We start from the raw sequence: 26862 nt of genomic DNA, 5'->3' as shown, positions 1-26862 counted from the left end.
TTTTGACCTGACAGTGGGGGTGAATGCATGTATACCCTTCATTCCTTGGTCCTACAGTAAAAATATTCCCCCAAAATGCAGAAGTTGCAAGGAAGCTTTTAGCTGGGGGGACAACCTGCTGCTAGAAGTGGGTGACTCAATTTGCTAAACGGTAAGGAAGCTCCTACCTGCACAGCTTTGAACTGGTATATGTTACAGGCACCCCTCCAAATCTGCACACTTCCTCTACCCGTTCCCCTCTCCCCAGCTTGCTTGCAGCTTCCGCCCACAAGAAATACATCACACAGTTTGTTCTTTCCCCCTTTTATTTGTAACAAAAAGCAGCTTGGGAGTAGCCAGTGCTTGATGTGCTGGTTGCATGAGCTACAAATATTGTGTGCGAGGGGTGGAAAAACACAAACTTAGTAGGGTTCCCGATGGCGGAGTTAAACAGGGATGTAACACGAAGATAAAAGCAGCATCTCAACAGAGTGCGAGACAGTTGGGATGTTGCGGTGAAGGCCGGATGGACAGCTGGATTCCAGAGTCTTCACCATGGCCAATCAACCCTGGCTGTCGTCGCGTGTTCTCCTGCCCTAATTCCAACCAACAGAACATGAGCCAATTGGATTTACGCACGGGCACCTTCTGTGGTTACTAAGCTCCCTCCCGAGATATGCCAGAGCAAGACCATCCAGATGTTTCTGGGCTGTTAATCCGCTCTCTGGTTCATCTAGCCACTGCAGCATTGGGAGTGGATGATTCCTCCCCCCCCTTTTGTGGGTCATGCAGTTTTTCAAAAAGGACAAGTGGCTTCTGAGATCTCAGGAACTGGTTGTTCTTTTTGCTGCAAACCAGTCCTGCTACCTGTGAAAATCGACTCGACATGCAGCCGCGGACGCTACTTAAAAGCCACAACAAGGCCACCCATGGCAGCTAGTTCAATTTCTAATCCACAAAAGGGGGGGGGGGAGACCGTAATTCTTGTTCCATCTTCTCTAGCAGGCTTAGAAACAACCAGGAGTCATCCATAGCTGTTGGAAAGCAACAGCCTGATACATTTCGGGAGCATTGTGAATCTCGTTTCGACAGCGAGTAAGGCTGTTTGTTGACTACAAGCTGGATCACAAAATTCCTGGCAGTGCATCTGCTATTAGACCAATTCTCACCAAGTTTTTCCTTTGAATGAGACTTGTGAACTTAAGGTTGGAAGGTTCGCAGACAGGTTCCCTCTGATAGAAAGCCATGTTCAGAGAAGGTACAGTCAAGGAGAAAATCGTAGACCCGTATACCTGCATCCCAAAGGTAGAGGGGGAGAGATGTATTGCAACCCATCCAAGTGACATACTCTGGGACTCAAGGGAACTATTGAACATTACCGGATGACCCTGCAGTGGCAAACTGTCCAATCGGACCCAACATAGAGAAATTTGGCTCAGAGCAACAAAGAGAGGTTCTGAGGATCCCTTCTTTCTTTGGACCGTAACAGTCACCCAATTTCTTCTGTTCCCAATCAATCCTGACATTAAAAAAGTGTCCTAATTAAAACAGGAAAAAACCACAACCCTCTATTTTTTTTTAAAGAGCTTATGAACAAACACATAACAGAACACACTCGAATGAAGAACGCGGCTGCTTTTAACGTAGCGGCTGGCCAGACTTTGCCGTCTAAGAGTCAGTTGTCTCGCTACTTTTTCTTTTAAAAAACACACAACCAACCCAAATTATGCATCTCGTGGAAGCTGTGAGGCAGTTAACACGTTTTGGTCCAAACACATGTGGCAATGTGTAGATGACACAACCAGTTCCCCTGCACAGACTTCCCCCTTCCCCCTCAATCTGGGCGTTCGTATCGACATTACATGTTCATCGAACTAATCTGACATCATAATGCCATTTCGGACCCTAGTACACGTCTTGGGGATAAGATGGAATGTTAATGTACCCTAAAACAATAAGCTTTGGAAGGAGTTTCCCCCCTGCCCCGTTTTCCATATTCAACAGAACTCATGTTCAAAACATCAGAGCCAACAAATCTCACTTTAAAAACATCAACTCCCCAGCCCCCTTAAAAGTGCCTGGAGAAGAAAAAGGGTCGGGGCCATGTTGTGCATAAATATCCACAGGTTTTCTTCTCCCTAAAGCTGTGAACAGCAACAAAGGGGGGGGGGGAAGAGATATGTAACTGGGGGGTGGGTGGGGGGAAAGTGTTCAAAATAGTCTTCTCTCCAAATGAAATCAAGCCTTGCTCTATGAAAATACATCTGTATGAAAGTAGTACAAACCAGCCATCTTGGGGGTTTTATGGAGCGCCTCACGAGCAAAACAAAATGGCAGCTGGTCGTTCATTAGCTATGAAGGATGGCCTAGGGTACGCATACCAATTTCTTCAGCCATCCCAAACAAAACCACGGCTTCACACACAAAAAATGGGGGACAGAAACCCACACACAGATACCCACGCTAGGCCTAAGAGGTCTTGGAGCAGAATCCTGGTTTCGTGGTGTGTGAAAAGAACGAATTCTTCCTCAAAGCAAGAGCAAAACACAAAAGGTAATGCAGACAAGACTGACGGAAGCAGCCAAGCAGCTGGATAAAAGCAGTTAAAGAGGAACCCCAAGTGAAACCGGCAAAGGGTAAGCAGACGTGGGACAGGTTCCCGCTTTCGTAGGCTTTTCTGCTTGCTGAACCGGCACTCCGGGCACTCGCTCAAATGTCCTGCAATCCTCTAACACACACATTCCCTCAGAGGGACTGAAGTCCAAGTCTTAGAAGTCACTAAGGATGCTGATGTCTGCAAACTCCTTTCGGTACTGGTTCGAATATAAGCAGAGGAGAAAGGCCCACTTGAAGGAGAGGAAACTCCAGATGCAGGACAGGTAGTAGCTCTTTGGGTCTGTGAAGGCTAAAAGGAGGGAACAGACATATAGTGAGGAACCATGGTAAGGAAGTATAACTCCTGTGGCCAGTTTTCCCTCGGTCCACAGCAACCTTCTCCATATCCAGTAGCCACCGACATTTTCTCTCCATGAATTCGTCCCATAAATACACAACAACTAGATACCAAGGAGGATTTCTACCAATAAACGGTGTGTGTGTGTGTGGGGGGGGGGAATTCTCCCTCTGACTCCCGATCCCTGCAAGATGTTCCCAGGAATTCCTGTTCACCAGAACAGGGCCATTTCCACACGGTTTACCTTTTGTCGGGATACAGTGTCTTCGCGCGCGAAATGGCGCCAGGAAGATGCTGTTATCACGCTGCATCCCGGCAAGAGGTAAGCCGTGTGGAAACGGCCCAGTTGGGGCAGGGGGCAGGGATTTGGTCTGCAGTGGGAGGCGGAGGTGTAAAATTTCTACTCGGCTGGCAAAAACACTTCTCACCTGTGGAGCCTTCCAGTGGATCTAACCCAACTGGTTCTGTTTTGATTGCAGGAAGGGCTTACACTGTTTACATGTTAACTGCCTGTGAATTTTTAGGCAGCTTTTCCAGCCCTTATCCAAGAAAGCTCCCACACTTTCGTCGTTCTGCATACTGTGTTTGTGTTCTGTCTTATCCCGCTCTTGATGTGCTTTGCAAATCCGTTCTCTGCATTTCTTGACATATCATGTCTGATTTTTTTTTGCACTGTGTCTAATTTTTGTAATCCTAGTCCTATTGCATGGCTTATTAAGTGTCTCAAGCTATTCGATTTCACTGTTTTACACCTTGAGAAAGGCAAGCTATAAAGTACATAAAATAAAACCATTGTTTATTGGATGTATTGTACTAACTTCAGCATTCTAATTGTGAAATTCAGTTTTGTGAATCAATAGCAAGACCTTATGCAATGTATTACACTGTTTCGTTGCCCCTGTTCTTTAATTTGTGTAACCCAGTTTTATTGCATTGTTGTATAACAATAAAAATAACTAGTGCGCTTATATACCTTCTGGTCAGATGAGTGCCCTGCTCAGAGTGGTAGATAAAGTCAGTGTTATTATTATCCCTGCAATACAGCTTGGGAGCTGGGCTGAGAGCAGTGGCTGTCCCAAGGCCACCTGCAGAGCTCAAAGCAGGAGTGGGAGTCGAACCAGCAGAGTGCTGATTCACAATCCAACCGCTTAACTACTATGATACAGATGCTTATATACTGCCCGAAAGCTTATGCTACAGTAAAACTGGTTAGTCTTAAAGGTGCTACTGGACTCTTTACTATTTTGCTACTACAGACAGGGCCAGATCGACCGGGAGGAGGGCAGGGGGGTAGTCTGCCCCTGGCGCCACCAAAGAGGGGGCACCAGGCACAGCTGCCAGCCGCCGGGAGCGCGTGCACGCGAGGGCGGGACTTGGGTTGCCCTGGGTGCCGGCAACCCTTGATCTGGCCCTGACTACAGACTAACACAGCTAACTCCTCAGAATAAATTATGTATCAATATTTGCTTAGCAGCGCATACAAGAACACAAGAAACTGGTTTATATGGAATTAGACCATTTCTCTGTCCAGTTCGCCGTTTTCTACTCTGACTTGGCAGCATCACCTCCAGTAGAGAGCCTTCCCAGTTTTGCTACCTCCATCCGGAGACCGAACCCGCACACTCGCTCATGCAAACTGTGTCCTCTGCCGGTGAGGTTGCAGGATTCCATGGAACTCAGAACTCTCCCTCCCACTCGCTCTTTGGACCACCTGTTATAACAGAGTCTACGTACTTGGGGGCTAAAACAAAGCAAGCTCATACTTACACTGCCGCTGCGTAATGCCTGCTGCCAGGAACGTACAGAAACCAACCATGGCGAGGATGCAGAAGAGAACGCCGACCACGAGGAAGAACTTCAGACCCTTCAGCCAGGTCCTCCAGTAATCCTTCACGTACATCACGTGTGTGATGAGAGCCCAGAATGCCAGCACACCTGTTTGGGCACAGAGAAAGAGAGAGCCTGTAAACTGAGAGCCAGTTTGGTGTAGTGGTTAAGAGCAGCAGGACTCTAATCCGGAGAGCCGGGTTTGATTCCCCGCTCCTCCACTTGAAGCCAGCTGGGCGACCTTGGGCTATTCACAGCTCTCTCAGAGCTCTCTCAGCCCCACCCACCTCACAGGGTGTTTTGTTGTGGGATAATAACATACTTTGTAAACCGCTCTGAGTGGGTGGTATGTCATCCTGAAGGGCGGTATATAAATCAAATGTTGATAACATACAAATCGTAATCCTTACACCAGCCCTTTACACTAGGCCAGTATAATCATTACTTGTGTACTGCAGACGCAGGGACTGATACTGAATGAATGAATTTATTTGAGGTCAGAGGCCATTACAATGGCAATACATCTTTAACAGTCAATAGAATAGTTAAATCCAGCGTAAAAGTGTAAAGGACATAGAAAAATACATTTAGCATTTAAAATCTTATCTTAAAATGTATACAGTTCTCTGGGAACCGCAGTAATTCTAATGTTTAAAACATTGACGTTAAAATCGTAAAAAGAGCAGGACAGACTATGCATGGCCATACTTTTTATTATAGAATTTAACCAAACGGAGACAAAACTTGGCTATTTGCCCGTAGATAGTTGGATTTTCATCAATTAGGAGTTTCCCCAGGCAGGCCTTATTTGCTCTCTAGAGAGCTAGTCCAAGGTCACCTGGTGTGTCCATGGCAGCAGCAGGAATCGAACCAGTAGAAAAGAGCAAGAGTCCAGGACTAACAAAATTTGTGGTAGGGTATGAGCTTTCGTGAACCAGGGACTTTCCCATTTGCAGCTCAGGGCCAAGCTACAAGTGACGAATGACACTTGAACAGCAAGTGTATTTCTCCCTGTTCACTTGCCCTCCACTCAATCCACTTGCCGTTCAAGTGTCATTCGTCATGTGTAGCTTGGCCCTCAGTCTTTCACTATATTACCTTAGCCCTTCAACATATCAGTGGCCACATATGAGAATAAAGGGTTTTTTTAAAAAACCAAGCTGACAAGCAAATTAACATCTAAAAATCTGTTTTGTTCAATATCAGGGAGTACCCTCTCTCCCAACAATAGAGAATGGGGGAGGAAGGTTGAAGAGTGCCATCTGGTGGTGAAAGAGGCTGTTACAAGCTATAATGGGGGGAACATTTCATTGATCAGCAGTTCCATTGTAAACAGTTACACCCTTCTATGCCACTGAAGTCAATGGGCTTAGAAGTGTGTATAACTCTGTCTAGGATTGCACTGCTGCATGCCCTGGAAGCACTGATAGGCCAATCACAAGTGACACATAACATGCTTCAGTACCCACATACACGATCTGTTACAAAAGCAGCTGAAGGTGGAGACCAAAGTACGACCGAAGTACGAACCAAAATTCATGACAAACCAGGCTGGATCGCGAACCCGTGGTCCGTCAGATCCCATTTCTGACGAACCGCCATGAACGTTAGGCTGGTTCGTTTGGTTCATTTTTTGGTTCGTCATGGCAGACAGCCTGGTGCCAATCAATCAGTTTCCTAGGCCACAGGGGATGGGCTTCCTGCAGACCTTCTGCTGACCCGGAAGTGAACTTCTGCTGGCCTGGAAGTGATCTTCTGCTGACCTGGAAGTGACGATTTTCTGACCTGGATGTGACGTTTTCACAAACCAAATGAACCGGTTTTCACAAACCAAATGAACCAGGGGCAGGTTTGTGAAAGTTCGTGGTTCGTGAAATTTGACGAACCATGAACCACATGGTTCCGGGTTTTTTTCTGGGTCATACCCATCTCTATTGGAGACTTCAGGAGCACAGAAGCAGCAGTGATAGGCAAAAAAATCCACACCTAATCTCCCATATCTATGCTCTGAGGCCCACTGCATATATACTGGAGGCTGCCTTTCCCCCAGATTCAGCCCAAATAGGGTTGCCAGCTCCAGGTTGGGAATTTCCTGGAGATTTGTAGGGTGGAGCCTGGAGAGGGTGGGGTTTAGGGAGGGGAGAGGCCTCAGCACAGTATAATGCCATAGAGTCCATCCTCCAAAGCAGCCATTTTCTCCAGAGGAACTGATCTCTGTGAACTGGAGATCAGTTGTAATTCCGGGAGCTCTCCAGCTACCACCCGGAGGCTGGAAACCCTAAGCCCAAAGGGTCAGGAAAGTGGTTTAAAATTTGGGAAATTTAACCACTGCGTAGGTTTTTGTAGCAGATGAAGCTTCACCCTTGCCTTTCTCCCAGAGGAACGCCACAAACTCACCACTTTATGGAGACAAATGGTGGCCAGTAACACATACTGTACGTCAAGTTCACATGTCAGCAGCCTGGAAACTGTGGCTTCCAGTTCTAGCTTTGGAGACAAACTATGTTAGTGGTAAGCATGTACTCGTCAAAGTAGGATGTCACAGAAGCCTTTCCCAGGTGTTATGTTTGAGGGTATCTAACTGTTCATACTGGGAGTGCGCGCAACTCATGATCCTCCCACTATTCACAGTTGCTGTTTTGTCTGAGGGCCAAGCTGCAAGTGACGAATGACACTTGAACAGCAAGTGTATTTCTCCCTGTTCACTTGCCCTCCACTCAATCCACTTGCCATTCAAGTGTCATTCGTCATGTGTAGCTTGGCCCTGAGAAACAGCAGCCGAGAGAATTTGGGGTAGTACACATCACAGAAATGGCAACTACGCCATCAAAAGGACCGTAGATCACGCTTGCTCTCTGAAACCTACGAAGGCTAGGACCTTACAATTTTCACAAACCAAGAAATGGAAGAAGGCACACAGCTGCACAAGCCCACAGCATAATCCTGACCGCTAAGCCAGCAACATGTGAACTGGGCCAAAATCTCTGCCAAGACACACAAAATGGGATCTATGCAACGATTCACACATAATACAAGGACATGGATTATTTTACATTGCTGGCCTAAAGGAAACACAATGGGACGGTTCGAAACAGCTGCATTGAAAATGCCAACAAGGATTACAGCTCAATTAACAGCCATAGTAATTGTTTGGGGGAGTAAGAACCAGTCGTTTACTATCTTGCAATGCCCTGCTTTGCAAATGCCATCCTTAGAGTTCCTTAAGGGGTAAACCAATTTGCATGAAACGGATGTCAAAATGGCATCCCTCTTGCACAACGTAGCTAGGTTGGCAATGGATTTAACTCCTATGTACTACCTGTGCTTCATGTTGTTTAATGCAAGTCCTAGAATTGATTATATTTTGTTTTAGCAGTTCTTCAACCCCATACTGAATACTTGCTAATGCTATGTCTTTGTAAACTTGTATTCATTTACCCTATGACCAGGGCTTTTTTTCAGCAGGAATGCGGTGGAACGGAGTTCCAGCACCTCTTGAAAATGGTCACATGGATGGTGGCCTCGCCCCCTGATCTCCAGATAGAGGGGAATTTAGATTGCCCTCCATGCCATGCGGTGTGGAGGGCAATCTAAACTCCCCTCTGTCTGGAAATTAGGGGATGGGGCCACTGGCCATGTGACCATTTTCGCCAAGCGCAATTTAAACTTTAAAAAACTCCCTTGTTCCAGCTGACCCAAAGTGACGTCATTGTGCGGTCCTGAGTTCCACCACTGAGTTCCACCACCTCTTTTCCGAGAAAAAAAGCCCTGCCTATGACATTGTTTATGGAAATGTTCTTGACACTGTATGGAAATGCCTGCCCTTGTCCTTGCCACTGATTGTACTAATCTCACATTGTGTAATCCGCCTTGAGTCTCAGTGAGAAAGGCGGAATATAAATGACATAAATAAAATAAATAATAAATAATAATATGGATCTGGAAAGATGCCATTATGATCTCTGCCAACCAGCCTGGAATAGGATCAAGCACAAAGTGGATGAAAGGATGTGGCAGTGACCCCACTTTTACTGTTTATACCCACTCCAAGATGAAGTCCTGAGTATATTCTGAGTTTAAAAGAACCACAACTGAACGAGACCAGAGACTTTCTATAAGTTTGATGAAAACCAGGAAATTTCAAAGTGCTGTTCTAAGCGACAGAAAAAGGGGATTTCCCAGATTGCAGAAGTGCAAGCTTCAGGGTTGCATTAAAAATAAAGTTCAGTGGGGGAAAAAAGGCTAAGTCACCCTTTCTTTCCTAAGCTGTTCTTCTCAGCAGGAAGCGTGGTCTGTTTACCCTCACTTGGCAGAAGCTGACTCAGGCCACGAGGCAACCTCCCCCCACCTGATGCTGCATTTTCAGGGTACCATGACTCAACAGAAGTGGAAACCCTTTGAAAAGGACCTCTTCCAAATGACACAGCAAAAAACATTATATAAAAGCTGGACAAAAGGTTTGAACTTTGCATCGTTTCCATAACTGCTAATGACTTCACAGTAGCTTCCACATTCGAACTAATCTTGTGACAAATTAGGAGCCGGGTTTGTTGCAGACACTACAATTCAGAATTGGGTTGCCAGCTCCAGATTGTGAAATTCCTGGAGATTTGGGAGGTGGCAACTGGAAAGGGCAGTGTTTGGGGAGGGAGGGACCTTAGCAGGGTATAATGCCATAGAGATCACCCCCCAACAGCAGCCCCAAACAGCAGGGGAACTGATCTCTGTTGCCTGGAGATCAGTTGTAATTCTAGGACATCTCCAGCCACCACCTGGAGGCTGGCAACCCTATTTCCAATCCCAAGTAGTTTGAGCTGCAAGTCTACGTAGAGCAAGAGGAGTTATATTAACAGTGCTACATTCTAGATGCTGGGCAACGTCCCCTTCAATACGTATGCATATCTGATGGATATTTTGCACTTAAATTACTTTATTAAGAACCACTCAACACTGATATGCCAGAAATAATTACAGCACAGTTTCTGTGCATATGCAGAGTTCATTTCCTTAAGGAACCACTCCCCGCCACAGACATGCAGCATGAGGGGGCAGAGCTTCTAGACCAAATACTATCTTTTAAGGGCGAAGGATGCAGCGGGGCTCAGGCCTTTGGGAAATTAAGCATCCTCACACACCAACAAGTACAGCACCTGTCGTTGGTGTGCCAAAGATAGTCCTTACTCCACAGGCAGTCCAGGTTTTATTTCTGGCCACCCTGCTAAAAAAGCCCCGTCCTCTTGGAGTCTCCCTTTCTCCTGGGCGAAAACAAACAACTGTTAGAACACCAGGCGGCTGTTTGTTCAGGCTCCAGCACTAACAAACGCTTGGCTGCTCCAAAGTTCAGTTCTTTTGCACGACACACACCCCTCCACATGCTAGAATGAGATAAGAGACATCAGCAAATGCACAAGAGGGAAGATGCACAAAGGCGGAAAGATTTTAGGACTGTGTCGCTCCTGTCCTGAAAGAAAACTCCTTCGGGCTCCCCTTCCCCCAGCCAGCCCTGTGCCGGGATCGAGAAAAAGCATTCCCGACCCAGAAGACTGTGGCGGCATCAACATTCGCTCAAAATATTAGCCGCTTTGCTTCCTCCAGTTTTCCAAAGAATTGCATTTCCAGGATTTATTTCTTTCAGCATCCACCCAGGCTCCCAAGAGACATCCTTGCTCCTCGAACATCCCGGACTGCCAGGGACTTCCCTCATCGACGCCTCAGGTCTCGAGCAATACCCATGACTCTACACAATGCGTTCCTCCTGGCAACCAGAGATGCAATTAGATGCGGCCTTACACAGAAGGGCTTCCCAGGGAGCACGCCCAACTCCAACCCTCCAGGTCTTCAGAACACCTGCCAGCCCCTTTAGAGCCAAGATGAGCGAGTCAGCTCTGGATGCTGAATTCAGTCGGCTCCCAGTACCAAACTCTGCTTTTTCTGTATTCACATGGATCTGCAGAAGGCCTCACCCGGTAGGGGGAGAGGGAGAAATTTGGCCCGAGTCTCAAGCTCCAGGGCGGAGGAATTCAAAGTGAAATGTTTGTAAATTTGGGGGGAATCTGATAGCTTGTATAATTTTCCAAAAAACATTTTTTTAAAAATCAAATTCTCAATTTTTTGTTCCTTGTTTTATTTTCACGTCATTATTTGAAGTGTAGATGACTGGGGAAGGCAATGGCAAACCACCCTGTAAAAAGTCTGCCAAGAAAACGTCGTGATGCGACGTCCCCCCATGGGTCAGTAATGATTTGGTGCTTGCACAGGGGACTACCTTTACCTACCCTATCAACAAGAAACCCCGTGACAGAGTGGTAAGCTGCAGTACTGCAGTCCAAGCTCTGCTCACGACCTGAGTTCGATCCTGGCAGAAGCCAGGTTCACGTAGCCGGCTCAAGGTTGACTCAGCCTTCCATCCTTCTGAGGTTGGTAAAATGAGTACCCAGTTTCCTGGGGGTAAAATGTAGATGACTGGGGAAGGCAATGGCAAACCACCCTGTAACAAAAGCCTGCCAGGAAAATGTCGTGATGCGACGTCCCCCCATGGGTCAGTAATGACTCGGTGCTTGCACAGGGGACCACCTTTACCTTTTGCCTTATTTATTATTATTACTACTACTACAGCTACAACAACTACTAGAGGTGCAAATGCTGGCAGTGGCTGGGGCATCCGTGGACTTGTGAGGAGGTGCATTTGATGCCCAATTTATTTGTTTTCCAGAGGGAGGTGGCACACCAACATTGCAAACAAGGAGCTGAGTTAAAAGCATCCAGGGCTCGATTCAGGGCAGGCTTTGACTCCTCCAAGTTCCCCAGAAGAGGTTTCCATCATGATTTTCCATCATCTATCTGATGAAGTGAGCTGTGGCTCATGAAAACGCATACTGAAATAGTTATTAGTCTTTAAGATGTCAATGGACTTCTGTTTTGCTACGAGAGAGTAACATGGCAAACCCTTTGAAACTACCTGGGGTAACACACTGAGTCTCTCTACACGAGACATCTGACACATGAAGAACACGTGTCAGGAGATGCAATGTTAGCCGGGAAGGGTAGTCTAAAAAGACAGAGACAGAGAGGTGAAATTGACAGAGCCTTCCTGGAGGTGAAGATGAAATTAACAAACCTTCTAAGGAGCGATCTCTTCCTACTCTATCTTTTTGAACTATATAGTTTTAGACTGGAGAGGTGAAATTGACAGAGCCTTTGGGGAGGCAAAGATGAAATTAACAAACCTTCTGAGGAGTGATCCCGCCAGCTCTATCTTTTAAAACTACATTTCCCGGCTAACATTGCGTCTCCCTACACTTGAGGAACATGTGCCGAGCTGTCTCTTGCAGAGAGACTCTCAGTGGCAGTGGAGTTGTTGAACTCAAAGGATATTTGTCACGGGCTATCTACACAAACAGCTGAAACAGACAACTTGTCTTCACTTGCAAGACTGGTAACATTCATCTCTGTGGCTAGCATTGACATCTCTGCTTTCGTTTTGTTCTTAATGTGTGAGAAAGTTTACAACATCACTGCCTAGTCAATGAAGAGCAGGTGAACCTCACCTAGTCCATCGAAAATAAAGGGATCATCAAAGAAAGAAGCGTCCAAACCCACATTAATAACGCTTGTTTATTGCTGGGATACATCACGCAAGGGAATCATATACGACTGTAATGAAATGGACTTTTAAAAGGGTATTCAAAACATACAGAAATGGAGGGGGGGAGAGAAGTTCTTTGCTTGAGGTGCTATTTGATCTAGTGCCGGCCAGGACTGATCTGTTGTCTGACCCACATTAGCAATTGTTAGGACGGCCAGAAGCTCACACACTTTCCAGGCCCCAGAATTAGAGCTTGTTGCATAAGGCTCGGTGTGCTAAATCTGATAAGGAAGGAGCGAGGGAGAAGACAGAGCTATACTCCGGCTGAGTCCGCACACGTTGGATAATGCATTTCCAATCCTCTTCATAGATCATTTGGAACGGATTTTTTCGTGTGCGGAACAAAAAACCCACCTCAAACGATTGATAAAGCGCATTGAAAGTGCATTTTCCAACGTGTGTGGAATCAGCCTAAGAGGAGAGTCAGTGCTGCAAATGCATTTGAGGTCTCTTTAAAACACAACTGCGGCGGCAGCACACCTGCAACTCGAATATAGTATGTGCTACGGTCATCACGGGCTGGCTGCTTCACCCTGGCCACTTCCTCTCCCACCTGCTGGAAAAGAAAACATCCCATGGCCAACGGCCTAAGACAGAAATAGAACTTTAAAAATATACATCTATCTTCTCCCCAAGGGAAGATCGGCCAGAAGTGTTTGTATAGTCGCTCTTAGTAATGATTTCAACTGCTACCTGAAGTTTTAGAAGTGTCCTAGACAGGCCAATGAAACCCATATAGGTCTGAAGCGGAAGATGGCAGGGGGGTGAAGAAAAAGCTAGTTGGGGGGAAATGCTGGCGGGAAAGGCTGGAGGCATCGTTGGGTGAGCAAAGAAGGAAAAGCCAGAAAATATTGCAGAAATTGAAAATGTACAGAAGGCAACCAAGATGATTAAGGGGTCGGAACAGTTTTCCTACGAGGAAAGGTTGGTGAGTTTGAAACTTTCCAGACTAGATAAAAAGATGAGATAAGGGAAGACGAGGTTTATAAAATTATGCATGTCATAGAGGAAACTGGACAGGGGGAGCTTTTTTTTTATTGGCAGAGTGCTTTGCACAACATTAGACACACAAACTGATTAAAGAATAAAGAAAGTTTATTTAGGAACAAACATACTTGATAGTAAAGTGGAGAGAGAGAGAGATAGGAGTCTAGTTATCTAGCTGATTGAGAGAGAGAAAAGGATTCTGATAAGAAGCAGGATATTGCCCAAAGAGTACTAATTTGGAAACAGGACAAGGAAACAACACTCAATAGAAAGAGAGGTGCTGTCTCCGCATGTTCCTATCTGACTAGCCCTTGCTGCTCCCCGTAGAGTTTTCTACTCTTTCTCTTTTGTACGCCAGACATTGCTATTTCCAACGTTTTTCTCCCTTTTCCATAATACTAGAACTTGGGGTGCCCAACAAAATTGTTGGGCAATAAATTCAGGACAAACAAAAGGAAATCAAAGAAAGGCTGTCTTTGCGGCTCTGCCTGGGCAGAAAGGTGGGATAGAAATGTAAATAAATAGCACCTTTAAGACTAACCAACTTTATAGATCCAGGAGTTCGCCGTATTAGTCCGCAGTTGCAAAACAGTAAAGAGTCCAGTAGCATTTTTAAGACTATCCAACTTTATTGTAATGTAAGCTTTCGAGAAACACAGCTCTCTTTGTCAGATGCTGCATCTGACGAAGAGAGCTGTGGTTCTCGAAAGCTTCTGCTACAATAAAGTTGGATAGTCTTAAAGGCGCTACTGGACTCTTTACTGTTTTGCAACTACAGACTAACACGGCTAATTCCTTTGGATCTATAGCCATGGGAAGACAACGGAACCTCCATGTCTGAAGGCAGTCAACCTCTAGAAAGAAGCACTGTGGGAGGGCCTCGGCCTCTGCAGCCTGTTTGTGGGCCCTCCAGGGCAGCTGGTTGGCCACTGCGTGACACAGAATACTAGACAAGATGGACCGCCCGTATGATCCAGCAGGGCCCTTCAGATGTTCTTACGCAAGTCGAAATGAGCCTTGTATGATCTCATTTTCAAGCCATTTACTATTTCTACAACGAGAAATCTGTTTCTGTCCTTTTGCCTTTTCAACAGGATCAAAGAAGGTTTTTCGGCATAATTTAATTGTTTTCTTTGGGGGAGGTTGTCATCTACTCTATCCCCTCACACACACTTTTTTAAAAAAAGGGCACAGCATCTATTGCAACACCAAAGAGCATTCCCCAAGGACTCTTCCCCAGACACTGAGCAATTGTTGCGCTCAACAATGGCTCGCTTCTCCCTTCCTTCACTCCCCCACCACAAGGGTGGGGAACTCGTTTATCTACTAGCTCAGCAACACAGTCCCGTGTAATCTAAAGCTTTGCTTTATCCAACAGATTGAAGCCACTGCATGGCGTAAATATAGCACGCGCACATACCAAAAAGCCTCTTAAGAGTAAGGTAGCTATCACTCAACATTCTCTCTCTCAAGGACTGAGCTGACTGTTTTCATTCCAGGAATCCAGCTCGTTGCTTCCACCCCCCCTGAACTTCCACCCTCCTAACAAGAAAAATTCTGCAACTGCAACGAGAGATTGTGACGGGGAGCACCATGCGAAGAAGTGAATGGCATGAAAACACTGTGCACACATTGCAACACGCTACGGTGAAATTGCCATTGTTTCCCTGATTGCAAAACCAACGCAAGTACAGAGGACAAACCACCTCTACCCCCATGTAAAGTTAAGGTACAACCTGAAAATAGAACTGCCAAGGGCCAGAAAACTCTTTAGCTCAACAGAAGAACGGCATCTTTATCACCAGCCATTTCCCCTCTCCCACTTCCCCGTCCAAGTCCACCTGCACTTTCCTCTATTCCTCCTTCTGGGAGGCAAAACCTAGAACCCGGAGTGTATCAGCTGTCCGTTGCATGCAGCTGCCCATGGGAGTGCATGCATGCACACACACAAACCCCTAACCTGTGGTCTTTGTGGTGGATTTCAATCAATGCAAAACTGCTTTGGGGCCTGATCTTGGAGGAAAAATGGGAGAGGGAATATAAACAAACTCCACTCAGGGGCAGCCACCACAAGGAAAGTTAACTGTTATTTATTCATCTGTCCCATTACAAAAAAACAGGTCCTTCTTTTGTACCCCTGGGTTTGCCTCACATGGGGATGTTTCAATTGACTGATGCAACAGAGTTATTCCTACAAGACTAGGGCATTTGGAAGGTGAAAGGCCCAGTTTACTTATCAAGCTAGAAGGCAACTATGAGTGATGCAGCATGGGCTGGATGTGCGCACATAATGCAACATGTGCATAAGATATATGCATGTACCAACACATGTACATAATATCCTATGCCAGAAATCTTTCTGTTCCACTTTTTCAACTCTGGTTCTTGCAGACATTGGCTGCTTCCACACACACTGCATAATGCACTTTCAATGCTCTTTAGTGATCATTTGGAACTGAGCTTTCATGTGTGAAACAAAAAATCCACTTCCAAATGATTGCTAAAGTGCATTGAAAGTGCATTATCCATGCATTAAAGTGCACTGAAAGTGCATTATCCATTCTCCAAGCAGCCATGCATTGACCAATGCAGATCTGAAATTCTGGCATGCAAGCATATGAGGGCACGTCTGTGGCAACCTTGACGTTCAGTAGCGTCTTATGATTAGTTCTTTCCAACTGTTGCTGTGTTGGTAAACCTCTGCCTGGACTATCCCACTCTGGCAAGCAGGTGGGACTATACCACTTTGAAATGAAGGACAGGCTTCTGTGAAAAAGTGTTCCCTGATCAAAAGAAACCTACACACAAAAACATAAGCAAGCGAGAGCAAAGTTTAAGAGAAAATCCTTCTTCCCAAAATCTAGATTTATGTGGGCAAAACTTGTGTGTTCGGAGCAGTGTTCAGTCATGCAGACCTCCATCTGCAATCTGAAACGGTATATAATCCAGGCACAGGACCTGCTGTTTGTGAGAATCAGGCCTTGGAGACGATTCATTAAAGCATGAGTTTTAAGAGTCAACATCTACAGCGGAGATATCAAGCTTCCCTTGGGCTAAATTGGCTTCCCGTGGAGTTCCGGATCAGGTTCAAGGTTCCGGTTCTGACTGATAAATTTATTTATTTATTTATTTATATTCTGCCCTCCCCGCATCAGCAGGCTCAGGGAGGATTGCAATCAGTATAATAATTTAAAATACAAATAGCTTTAAAAACAATGAAACCAAATAAATATTTTTTTTAAAACATACAGCAGCAGACTTCTCCAAAGACCACCACCCAACTATTTCCAAAAGTATTTAACACGGCTGGGCGGTAAGTGCTTCCTGTAGGGGGGCACGTTCTCATCTAGTTGGCTGCTGGGGAGGCCCAGCCAGCGTCAACCGTACACCTGGCAGAACAGCTACGTCTTGCAGGCCCGGCGGAAGGATAGCAAATCCGGCTGGGCCCTGGTCTCTTTAGACAGAGCATTCCACCAGGTTGGAGCCAGGACCAAAAAGGCCCTGGCTCTGGTCGACAGTAGGCAGGCCTCCCTGGGGGCCAGGAACCATTAACAGCTGTTTATCGCTGGATTGAAGCATCCTCTGGGGCTCATATCGGGAGAGGCGGACTGGGATCCCTAAACGGACTGGGACCAGCATACCTGAGGGACCGCCTCTCCCTGTATGTACCTCAGAGGGCTCTTAGATCTGCAGGTAAACACCTACTGGTGGTCCCTGGCCCCAGGGAGGCTCATCCGGCCTTGACCAGGGCCAGGGCTTTTTCTGTCCTGGCCCCAACCTGGTGGAACTCTCTGTCGGAAGACACTCGGGACCACCAAGATCTCCCATCCTTTCAGCGGGCCTGTAAGACGGAGATGTTCCATCAGCACTGGATCCATCAAATTAGCCTCCCTGCCAGGGCCAAGCTACACATGACGAATGACACTTGCATGGCAAGTGTATTTCTCCCTGTTCACTTGCCCTCCACTCAATCCACTTGCCAGGCAAGTGTCTTTCGTCATGTGTAGCTTGGCCCACAGTCTCCTGCCAATGGGGGGCGGAGCATAGGGTTCATGTGACACCCCCCCCCATGTCTGGGGAGTTAGAGTTTCACCAACCCATGCCTCCACCCTTTTCTTATCTTGCGTATGGTGGGCAGGGGAAGGGGGAAGGGTGCCCCACCTGGAATGCTGATATTCATGTTTGCACTGAGATGTTACTTTATTGGTTTTATCTCTTGTAACTTATTTATGATTGTAACCTGGCCCTGAGCCTGCTTGCAGAGAGGGGGCACTAAAAGTCTAATCAATCAATCAATCAAGTTGGATCCATCCCCTTTTGGCCACTCAAAAAGCCTATGCAGGAGATCATGGGATGGGCACAGACAAAAACCACGCTGGACAGGGGCTGTTGTAGCACAGGGAACCGGGCAGGATGGAGTGAAAAAGCTGGCTGGATCTAATCCATCAATCCACTGGAATAATTTACCAAGGTGCAGGGTGCATGTGTTCTTCTTCTTGCAAGGTTTCTTGCACCTCCCCACCCAACGGCATAAATCACAAAGCTTAATCCCATACCTTATATTATCACTCCCACTGCCTGAATGGCATGGCGGCCAAAAGGGAAGAATGAACAATTGCTAGCCATCAGTGTAAAAAAAAAATCCTAAAAATCTAGCACAGTAAAGTACCAAACTGGAGGCACAGGAAGCCCTAATTCGGCAAGAAGGATACATGCATGGAAAAAGCTCCTTGTATCCAGGTTTCCTACAAACATCTTTATCCGTTCACCAACAGAACTAATGACTGCAGCTTCTCCAAGAACCTCTTTCTGTTCGAGCTTTCCCAAAGCTGTACAGAGACATCACCGATTACAGTGGACAGTGCTACACCTAAAGATTAGCGCGCTGATCCTATCTTCTACTGTCTGGGAATGCAAACGCAACATTCTGGGGAAAGATGTTGTCTTATCCTGACATGGGTGAGTCTCCACACCGAGGGCATCCTGCAAGCTTAAGCCAGTTTTAAACTGGTTGGACTGGTAGGGCTTTCTCTGAGAAATCCTCCCCGCATCACAAAATTAAAACCTCAAAATTTTGCAACGCAAAACTCCTTGGCCTGTATCTTTGGCAGAATGTGCAGCCGCTTCGTTCTCAACAAATCTGCAAACAAGGAAATGTAATTCTCGGCTAGTAAAAACGCCAGTCGTCATTATGAGGGGAGGGAGAATGCATTATGAGAAACTGGGGGCGATTCTATGCGCCGGTGAGCATTGCACATGAAAACGCACTGCACACTTGAGTGTACACGAAGGGGAACTACGTGGTTCTTGTCACTGAAGGCTGGACCACTCAGTGTCTGTAGCAGAAGGGAGGTTTTATCTTCACTGCAACTGTGTCCGCAAGTCCAGCAAACCCATTTACACATAGGAGGGCAAAGGAGTGGACTCAGGGCCAAGCTACAAGTGATGAATGACACTTGAACGGCAAGTGGATTGAGTGGAGGGCAAGTGAACAGGGAGAAATACACTTGCTGTTCAAGTGTCATTCGTCACTTCTAGCTTGGCCCTAAGTGACTGTATTAGGGTATGGAGTAAATCTACTTCCTGCCCTGGTGGTTCGAATCAAACCTGCTCTCTCTCTTGCTTATCACAGTCCTGGGATCTGATTCATGCTAGAACGTAACAGACCTGGGAACTGGTTTGTACAGAGAGAACAACAGGCGGGGAGCCTACAAGGGACGTATGGGGAGGAGAAATCCCATTCCCCCAGAGGTCTCTACTTCGCTCCCTCAGGTCCAGGTCTCTCCCCGACTCTGAGCTTCATTCCCCACCACTCACACTGTCTTTGGCTACTGGTGCCCCCCTTTGCATGTTGCTTCCCCCTCCATCCTACTGCACTGGACAGCTTCTCTGCATAAATACAGAGCTGGGCATGCATTTCCACTACAAGTCATAGAATCATCGAGTTGGATGGGATCGCCAGGGTCATCTAGTCCAACCCCCTGCACAATGTAGGAAATTCACCACCACCTCGCCTCCACCACACACACACCCAGTGACCCCAGCTCCATGCCCAGAAGATGGCAAAACACTGTCACGATCCTTTGCCAAACTGGCCTGGGGAAAATTGCTTCCTGACCCCAAGGTGGCGATTGGCATTACCCTGGGCATGTAAGAAGGGGCCACGAGAACCAAGCACTGATGTAACCCTTCCTGCCCTCCCTTTGCCCAGGTTCGCAGAATCAGCATTGCTGTCAGGTGACCATCTAGCCTCTGTTTAAAAACCTCCAAAGAAGGAGAGCCCACCACCTCCCGAGGAAGCCTGTTCCACTGAGGGACTGCTCTAACTGTCAGGAAATTCTTCCTAATGTTTAGCCAAAAACTCTTGATTTAATTTCAACCTGTTGGTTCTGGTCTGACCTTCTGGGGCAGCGGAAAACAAATGGAGGATCTCATTTAAACAGGCCAGACTTAAATATTCAACAGGTTCAAAGAGTAACGCTACAATTTCACATAGGCAATGAAAAGCGTTTCTGAGCCCCATCTCTCACAATGTTAGTATGCATGAACACAAGACCAACATGCCTTCCCGAAATGACTTTTAAAGCTGATTGACGGATTCTCCAAACACTTAATTTCCTTCTCCGGTAACTATAATTAGCTGGCACCATATGCCGCGAAGAGCATGGCAAGTGATAAGTAAACTGTGTTAATTATCATTCTCACAATTACACACACTTTTCTGCTTTAACAGCCCAGCGAGGCGTTTTAAAAATCCAGCTCCTTTTTGGAAGATTTTGTTTCCGAGAGGTCTTTATACTTTTGAGACACTCTACAAGGTTAGTAAAAAATAACATGCTGTTCTCCTTTAACGCAGGTGTGTCATTCGTTATCTTTTTTTAGGGAGCAAGACAACGATGTTTTTGTGAACCAGGGAGGAACTGGGTTATAAGGAAGGGGCTGTGGCCACAGCTGAGCACCTGCTTTGCATGCAAAAGGCTCCAGGTTCAATTCCAGGCACCTCCAGTTAAAAGGCCCAGATAGCAGGTGATGGGAAAGATCAGTCGGAGTAAACAAGAGGGAACTTGGCAGAGGAGGAATCCGACCCTGTATAGGGCAGCTTCCTATGTTCTAGCTGCGGATATACCCCCAACACGCGTGGCTACTGAAAAACATTAAGGCCTAGTACTTTACTTGCATGGTCTTACTTGGAAAGATTGCTTTAAGACCTTTGTCCCCAATCACAATGCAAAGATTTAAAGCGAGGAGAGGAACAGAGAGGCTAGGCAGTATTTTGCAAAACAGAGAAAATAATGACATCATCCAACCATCGAAAAGCAGTATGGGCTAGGAGGATTCGAGTCCGGTGGCACCGTAGAGACCAAACAAGATTTTCAGAGCGTAAGCCACTGAGAGCCCAAGCTCCCTTCTGCGGATATCAAAGAGCTTTGACTCTCAGAAGTTTATATGCTGAAAATCTCATTGGTCTCTAAGGTGGCACCGGATTCAAATCCTGCTGTTCTACTGCAGACGAACACAGCTACCTATCTGAAACTATCTTCACCGAAGACAGGCAGCATGGACTAATAACGTCGAATGTAATCCCAAACAGTTACTTCCGTCTCAGCCCATTGATTCCAAGGGGCTTAGACTGGGATAACTCTGTTTAGGATTGCACTGTTAGTTCGGTGGCTTTCCCAGCAAGGGGGCCTCAAGAAAGGTGTCCCCCACCCAAGATCAAGATCAAGATTGGGAGAGGGGGTAGAAACGCAGTCCCCCCCGCGGCGCCTGGCAAGGCAGACTTCAGAGCAGCATCTCTGCACTCCGAATGGCTCGTACACAACCAGGGCGCGGTAGTTACTCCGGAGATCTTGAGCCACGGGCTGTCACGTTTGGAGCCGATGGCGGGGTGGGGGGCAGATACCCCCGGATGGGCCCGCCACCAGGATACCTTCGAGCGCTCCAAGGGGGGCAGCCCAAAGGAGGCTCGCCAAATCCGCACCCGGCACGCTTGGGCGAAGCTTACCGGAGAGCCCTCCGGCGGCGGCGGTGCAGGGCTGCCGCAGGCTGGGGACCAGGTTCCAGGAGAGAAAGGCCGACAGGCCGAAGACGGTGCCGGCGGCCGCGTAGGCCAGGCGGATGGCCAGCTTCCTCGAGACCGCCATCGCGCTCGCTCGCTCCCTCCCTCCCGAGGCGAGCCGCGCCGAGGCGCACGAAGCCGAGCCGGTCGGGGCGCTTTGCGCTCGGCAGGGCTCCGCCGAGGGCGGCTCCGCCTCCCGGTCCTCCCCGGCGACGCCCCCCTCTGCAGCGGCTCCCTGCGGCCGGGGGGACTCGGCGCTCGCCGCCCGCTCCTGCCGCGAGAGGCGTCGCCGTCCTTGGGTCGCCTCCGCTCCGAGGAGACGGATCGGGGGAGCTGCCGCACCGGCCCGGCGGGTTTTGTGTCCCTGCGGGGAGGAGACGCGCCGATTCCAGGGGAAATAGCAGAGAGCCCGGTAGCACCTTTAAGACTAACCAACTTTATTGCAGCGTAAGCTTTCGAGAACCACAGCTCTCTTCGTCAGATGCAGGAATTTTGGAGAACCACAGCTCTCTTTGTCCGATGCATAAGCTTTCGAGAACCACAGCTCTCTTCGTCAGATGCAGGAATTTTGAGAACCACAGCTCTCTTCGTCAGATGCATAAGCTTTTGAAAACCATAGCTCTCTTCGTCAGATGCACCAGCTTTCGAGAACCACAGCTCCCTTCGTCAGATGCATAAGCTTTTGAGAACCACAGCTCTCTTCGTCATATGCATCTGACGAAGAGAGCTGTGGTTCTCGAAAGCTTATGCTTCAATAAAGTTGGTTAGTCTTAAAGGTGCTACTGGACTCTACTGGAGCTGCCGCACTGTCCTGGGTGGATTTTATATCCCTGCGGGAGGAAAGGCTCTGATTCCAGGGGAAATAGTACAGAGTCCAGTAGCACCTTTAAGACTAACCAACTTTATTATAGCATAAGCTTTCAAGAACCACAGCTCTCTTCATCAGATGCATAAGCTTTTGAGAACCACAGCTCTCTTCATCAAATGCATATGATGAAGAGAGCTGTGGCTCTTGAAAGCTTATGCTACAATAAAGTTGGTTAATCTTAAAGGCACTATTGGACTCTATTATTTTGCAACTACAGACTGACACGGTTAACTCCTCTGGATCTATTCCAGGGGAAGGCGCTCATGCGGAGACAGCGCCAAAGCCACCCTGCCGCCTGTGCCGGGAAAGTTGGGCAGAAATTTCCCAAACACACCCTGATTCTGGAGCGGTTAATTCGTGTCTATCTGCAGCAGCCAAATAAAACACTTTTTAGAACTAGATCAAATCAAGCTTGAATTCTCCCTAGAAGCTAAAATGATAAAACTGAGGCTGTCGTACTTCGGTCACATCATGAGAAGACAAAATTCTCTGGAAACGTCAGTAATGCTAGGAAAAGTGGAAGGCAGTAGGGAAAGAGGAAGACCTCAAACGAGGTGGCTTGACTCAATCAAAGAGGCCGGTTTAAAACAAGATCAAAAGAGTCACCCCTTCACTCAGGTGTTGTTGTTAAAAAGGCAACGTTGGGTTAACATAACATCAATTGAGGAATGAAATAAAATAAGCAGATAATACAGGAAATTGTGATAAAGTGGAACTAGTTGACAATGCCATCCCACACACAGCAGGATTTGAATCCAGCGGCACCTTAGAGCGTCTCTACACGAAAAGCCTGAGAGTGTGTTTGTCAAGTGCCAGGAGATGTAATGTTAGCCGGTAAGCATTGTTTTAAAAGACAGAGCTGGCAAAGATCACTCCGGAGGGGATGGATTCTCTCACTGCCGGTGGATTCCTCCACTGCCTCTGGTATGCCGGACCGCCTCCTCTTCGAAGCCTTTGCCCTGCCGCCGTTGCTGCTTTGAATTAACCAAGCCTCAGCAGGGCAAAGACTCCAGAAGGGGACAGAGTCCGGCACACCAGAGGCGGCAGAGTGCTGTGAGAGAATCTGTCCCCTGCAGAATGATCTCTGCCTGCTCTGTCATTTAAAACTACTCTTCCCAACTAACGTTGCATCTCCCAACATGTGAAGAACACGTGTCAGAAGTCTTGTGTAGAGAGATTCTTAGAGATGAAGAACACTCAAGACTGAAATCATGTTGTTCCACTGCAGACCAGCTATTAGATTCTACCCACCTAAAGCTACCTCACGGACAGTTATGCCCTTCTAAACCCATGGGCTTAGAGAGGTGTAACTCTGTGTAGGACAGAACTGTTACCATCCATAAGAGGTGCAATATGCAAGACATTAGCATTTAAGGTGAGCGAGGAATCCCAGATCTTTGTTAAAGCCTGGGGGGACAGTATATGCACGATGTAAATATGGGATGGGGTGGGATGGGATGGGATGTATGCATGGTACCTTTTCATCCATTTTATCTTACATTTGTAATGCTGTCCTTCCTCCAAGGAGCTCAGGATTATTATTTTAGGATTGAACATGCCAGCATGCCGGAACAGTTGTGCCGGTTATAGTCGGCGATGCCTTGAAAAAGATTCATGTTGAAAAGGGATTTAAAGGATCTAGACGGCCCATAGAACAAGATTTGATCACAGCTCATCCTAAATCTGCATGAATGATCAACTGACACCTTATGAACTAAGTAGTTGATGAATTTATTCAACAAGGACTGACAGAGCAATCCTAAAAAGAGTTACTCCAACCTAAGCTCTCTGAAATCAATGCCCTTAGACTGGAATCTCTCTTTTTAGGATTGCATTGAGAGTGTGCTTGGACTTTGAGATTTATTCCCTTGGATGTTTTATAAACTGACTCAGCAGCACTTTACTACAGTTGGAACAATATGAACTCTTTTTGAATTCACGCATGGAACTGTGCAATATTCCATTCTTGTCTTATGATTATTTGAGACTTGTGTAATAATGGTTCTATTGCACATGCTGCTTTAAGAGAGCAGTTCCTTGTTGACTCAGTTACAGAGTACTTCACTTGATCATCCAAAAAGTTTGTGAATATACATGAATAATTGCTTTTCTGACGCGTGAGTAAATGATTCTGTGAATTATGTTTATTACTTGGTTATGACTTACATTTAGTAAGATTTCGTGAGTTGTTTTTGTTATTGTTCATGAGTTTTTGTTATTGGATTGTGAGTTTTGTTTTTTTGTTATTTAGTAAGATTTCGTGAGTTGTATTGTGATACTGTCTTGCTTGTTTTGTAGGAGAAAAAGGCAGCCAGTGGGAAGAGCGCTGGGGAGTTGAAGCCAGGGGCTAGAAGAGGACTGAAAATGAGAACCTGAAGGAAGGGTTGAGGGAAGAGACAAAGGCCCCAGGGAAAGAAAAGCAAAGAAAACCGGAAGTTAGGGCCAAAAGCAATACACAAATGACCCGGATTATTTGGTGTCTTGTTTTTGAGGTCACTGATTCCAGAATTACAGGCTAATGGATTACAAATTCCAGTCAATGTCGTAACTGTTCCTCCGCTGTTTCTCTGGCATTATTGTAAGACACCCACACAGCGTGGATCAAAATTGGATCGTGCCAAATGACTAGTATGCTTAGAACTTTTCTGTATTATAGCCATTGCAGCTTTTGGGAGCTAAGCTGAAATTTTATACAACACATTTCCACATTCTTTCTAAATTTTCATCTTTTTTTTTTAACTTAAAGGAGGCACATTTCAGGATCTGTAATCTAACGGCTTGTTGCTGGTCCATTCCCACATCTGACTGTGATTTGGTAGAGTCCCATCTGTCAGAGCAAAATGTGTCCCTTAGGTATTGACCGTCAAGAAGATTACGGAGTCCGCTCGTGAGAAAGCCCAGCCCGTAATGATAAAGCGATGAGCGTTGATGTATCTCAGATGTTAAAAGTGTGAACGTGCTATTTTACAACAGAAGCTTGGGGTCTGATTGCATTGTTCCCTGGAAATTATTTTATCTTGACGTTGATTTATGAAAGTGCCAAAGACAATATAGAAGGAAGATGTTTTATTTTTTTAAAAGTGTAAGGTGGGGTGGGGGAGCAGAACATCAAAAAATTGATAGCCTGTCCAGCAATTCAGCTAATCCAAAATATTCGAGTGATTTCAGAAGCAGAGTGTAATATGTACATGACGTCTAAGTAGGGTTCCCAGGTGCCCAACAGTGGCAGGCAAACTCCCGGGGGTTTGCCCCATGCCCACCAATTGCCCAGAGATCGGCAGGAGGTGACAAGCTCCCAGAGGTTGCCCGCCACCGGCAGGCACCCCAGGAATGTGTGTCACACGTTGTTATGCCGGCCTTGGGAGAGCTTCCACACTTTGTTTGGGGTCAATTTGGGCTCCAAATGGGCAGAATCAGCCCTGCATGGAGCACAGGAGCACTCTCACGATTGGTGTGATGACATCACTTCCGGGAGTGACATCATCGCAAAAGCCATCAACGCTGCCAGCACACGGTAACTGCCAGGTCCCGCCCCCTCTTGGTGGGAGGGTATAGGGGCCGGGCAACCCTACTTCTAAGCAGCCTTGAAGGAAAGATGTACGAGGCTAGCATTAAAGAAAGTCAGTGTGGTGTAGTGATTACAAATTCCCACTCAGCCATGGGTCTCAGTGTATGCCCCCTTGGCCCAGCCACTGTCAGCTTCATCTACCTCGGTTTTGGGGATAATATGGAGATAGACTTGTCATTGGCCTGCTAGCAGCATGCAACCCACCACCTAGCGATCCCGTACCTGGCCGGTGGAGGGGAAAGATGGGGAGAATAGACTCAGGAGGCAAGAAAGCTTCCAGGCAAGCATGCAGTGGCCTCACGCCCGTTGGCGAACATGCTCCTACCCTTCGCAGGGGCCTATTTTTGCCCCAACTGGGCTGAATTGGTCCTGTGCAAAGCACAGAAGCCTGCTTTCTGTAAGTGAAGTGCGATGACATCACTTCCTGGAAGTGACATCGTGTTGCCAACTGGAGTGCATGTACCATTTGCGCACGCATGGGAAGGAGACTCCCAGTAACTGCCAGGTCCCCCCTCCTGGCAAGACGGTATGGGGACCTGGCACCCCCACTCCAACTCTCATTCCCTTGCTATTGATAATTTGAGGGGGGGGTGTTGATGGTGATGGTCCAGGAGTTTCTCCTAGATTGTGAGAAAGTCCTAGAGCATCTCCCAAAAGTGATATCACTTCCTGTTGAAGCTCCACCTGCCAGACACTACCTCAAAAATCTCCTGGCATTTGCTAGCACAGAAATACCAAAAACGTTAAAGGGGAACGGTCTTCAATACAAGGAACCAAGGCAAAGCCACACAGACTGTTGTATTGCAAAAAGTTATATTTTACTCAGTTCAAACTGAGTAAAATATAACTATTTGCTAGCACAGAACTGATAACCCAATATAGAGAAAGGGGAAACAATCATGAGCTCTTTGGAGAACAGAGGGAGAGAAATCTTACAAATACCATATTTTGTTTGTTTGTTTGTACATACATATGT

General features: G+C 46.8%; 1 protein-coding gene across 1 annotated transcript; it reads right to left on the bottom strand.

The window, feature by feature from the left end:
* Positions 1–293: 293 nt before the first annotated feature.
* SLC48A1 (solute carrier family 48 member 1) lies at positions 294–21595 on the bottom strand. The gene is made up of 3 exons (XM_055003779.1): positions 21397–21595; positions 4700–4867; positions 294–2884 (listed from the first exon to the last, which is right to left on the bottom strand). The coding sequence occupies exons 1-3, from the start codon at positions 21533–21535 to the stop codon at positions 2748–2750; spliced, it is 444 nt and encodes a 147-aa protein (XP_054859754.1). The 5' UTR covers positions 21536–21595; the 3' UTR covers positions 294–2747.
* Positions 21596–26862: the final 5267 nt, after the last annotated feature.

Source organism: Eublepharis macularius, chromosome 19 (genome assembly GCF_028583425.1).
Source record: "Eublepharis macularius isolate TG4126 chromosome 19, MPM_Emac_v1.0, whole genome shotgun sequence".
Lineage (NCBI taxonomy): Eukaryota > Metazoa > Chordata > Lepidosauria > Squamata > Eublepharidae > Eublepharis > Eublepharis macularius.
The sequence above is the reverse complement of the archived record's forward strand: the minus strand, read 5'-3'. Positions and strand labels throughout refer to the sequence as shown.

What these genes read in the sequence shown, in the direction of transcription:
- SLC48A1 (XM_055003779.1), bottom strand. Translation starts at nt 21,535, where the DNA reads ATGGCGGTCTCGAGGAAGCTGGCCATCCGCCTGGCCTACGCGGCCGCC. An exon ending in CGCCGCCGGAGGGCTCTCCG is followed by an intron (nt 4,868 to 21,396) that starts GTAAGCTTCGCC and finishes GTGCCCAAACAG; the next exon opens with GTGTGCTGGCATTCTGGGCT. An exon ending in AGGCATTACGCAGCGGCAGT is followed by an intron (nt 2,885 to 4,699) that starts GTAAGTATGAGC and finishes CCCTCCTTTTAG; the next exon opens with CCTTCACAGACCCAAAGAGC.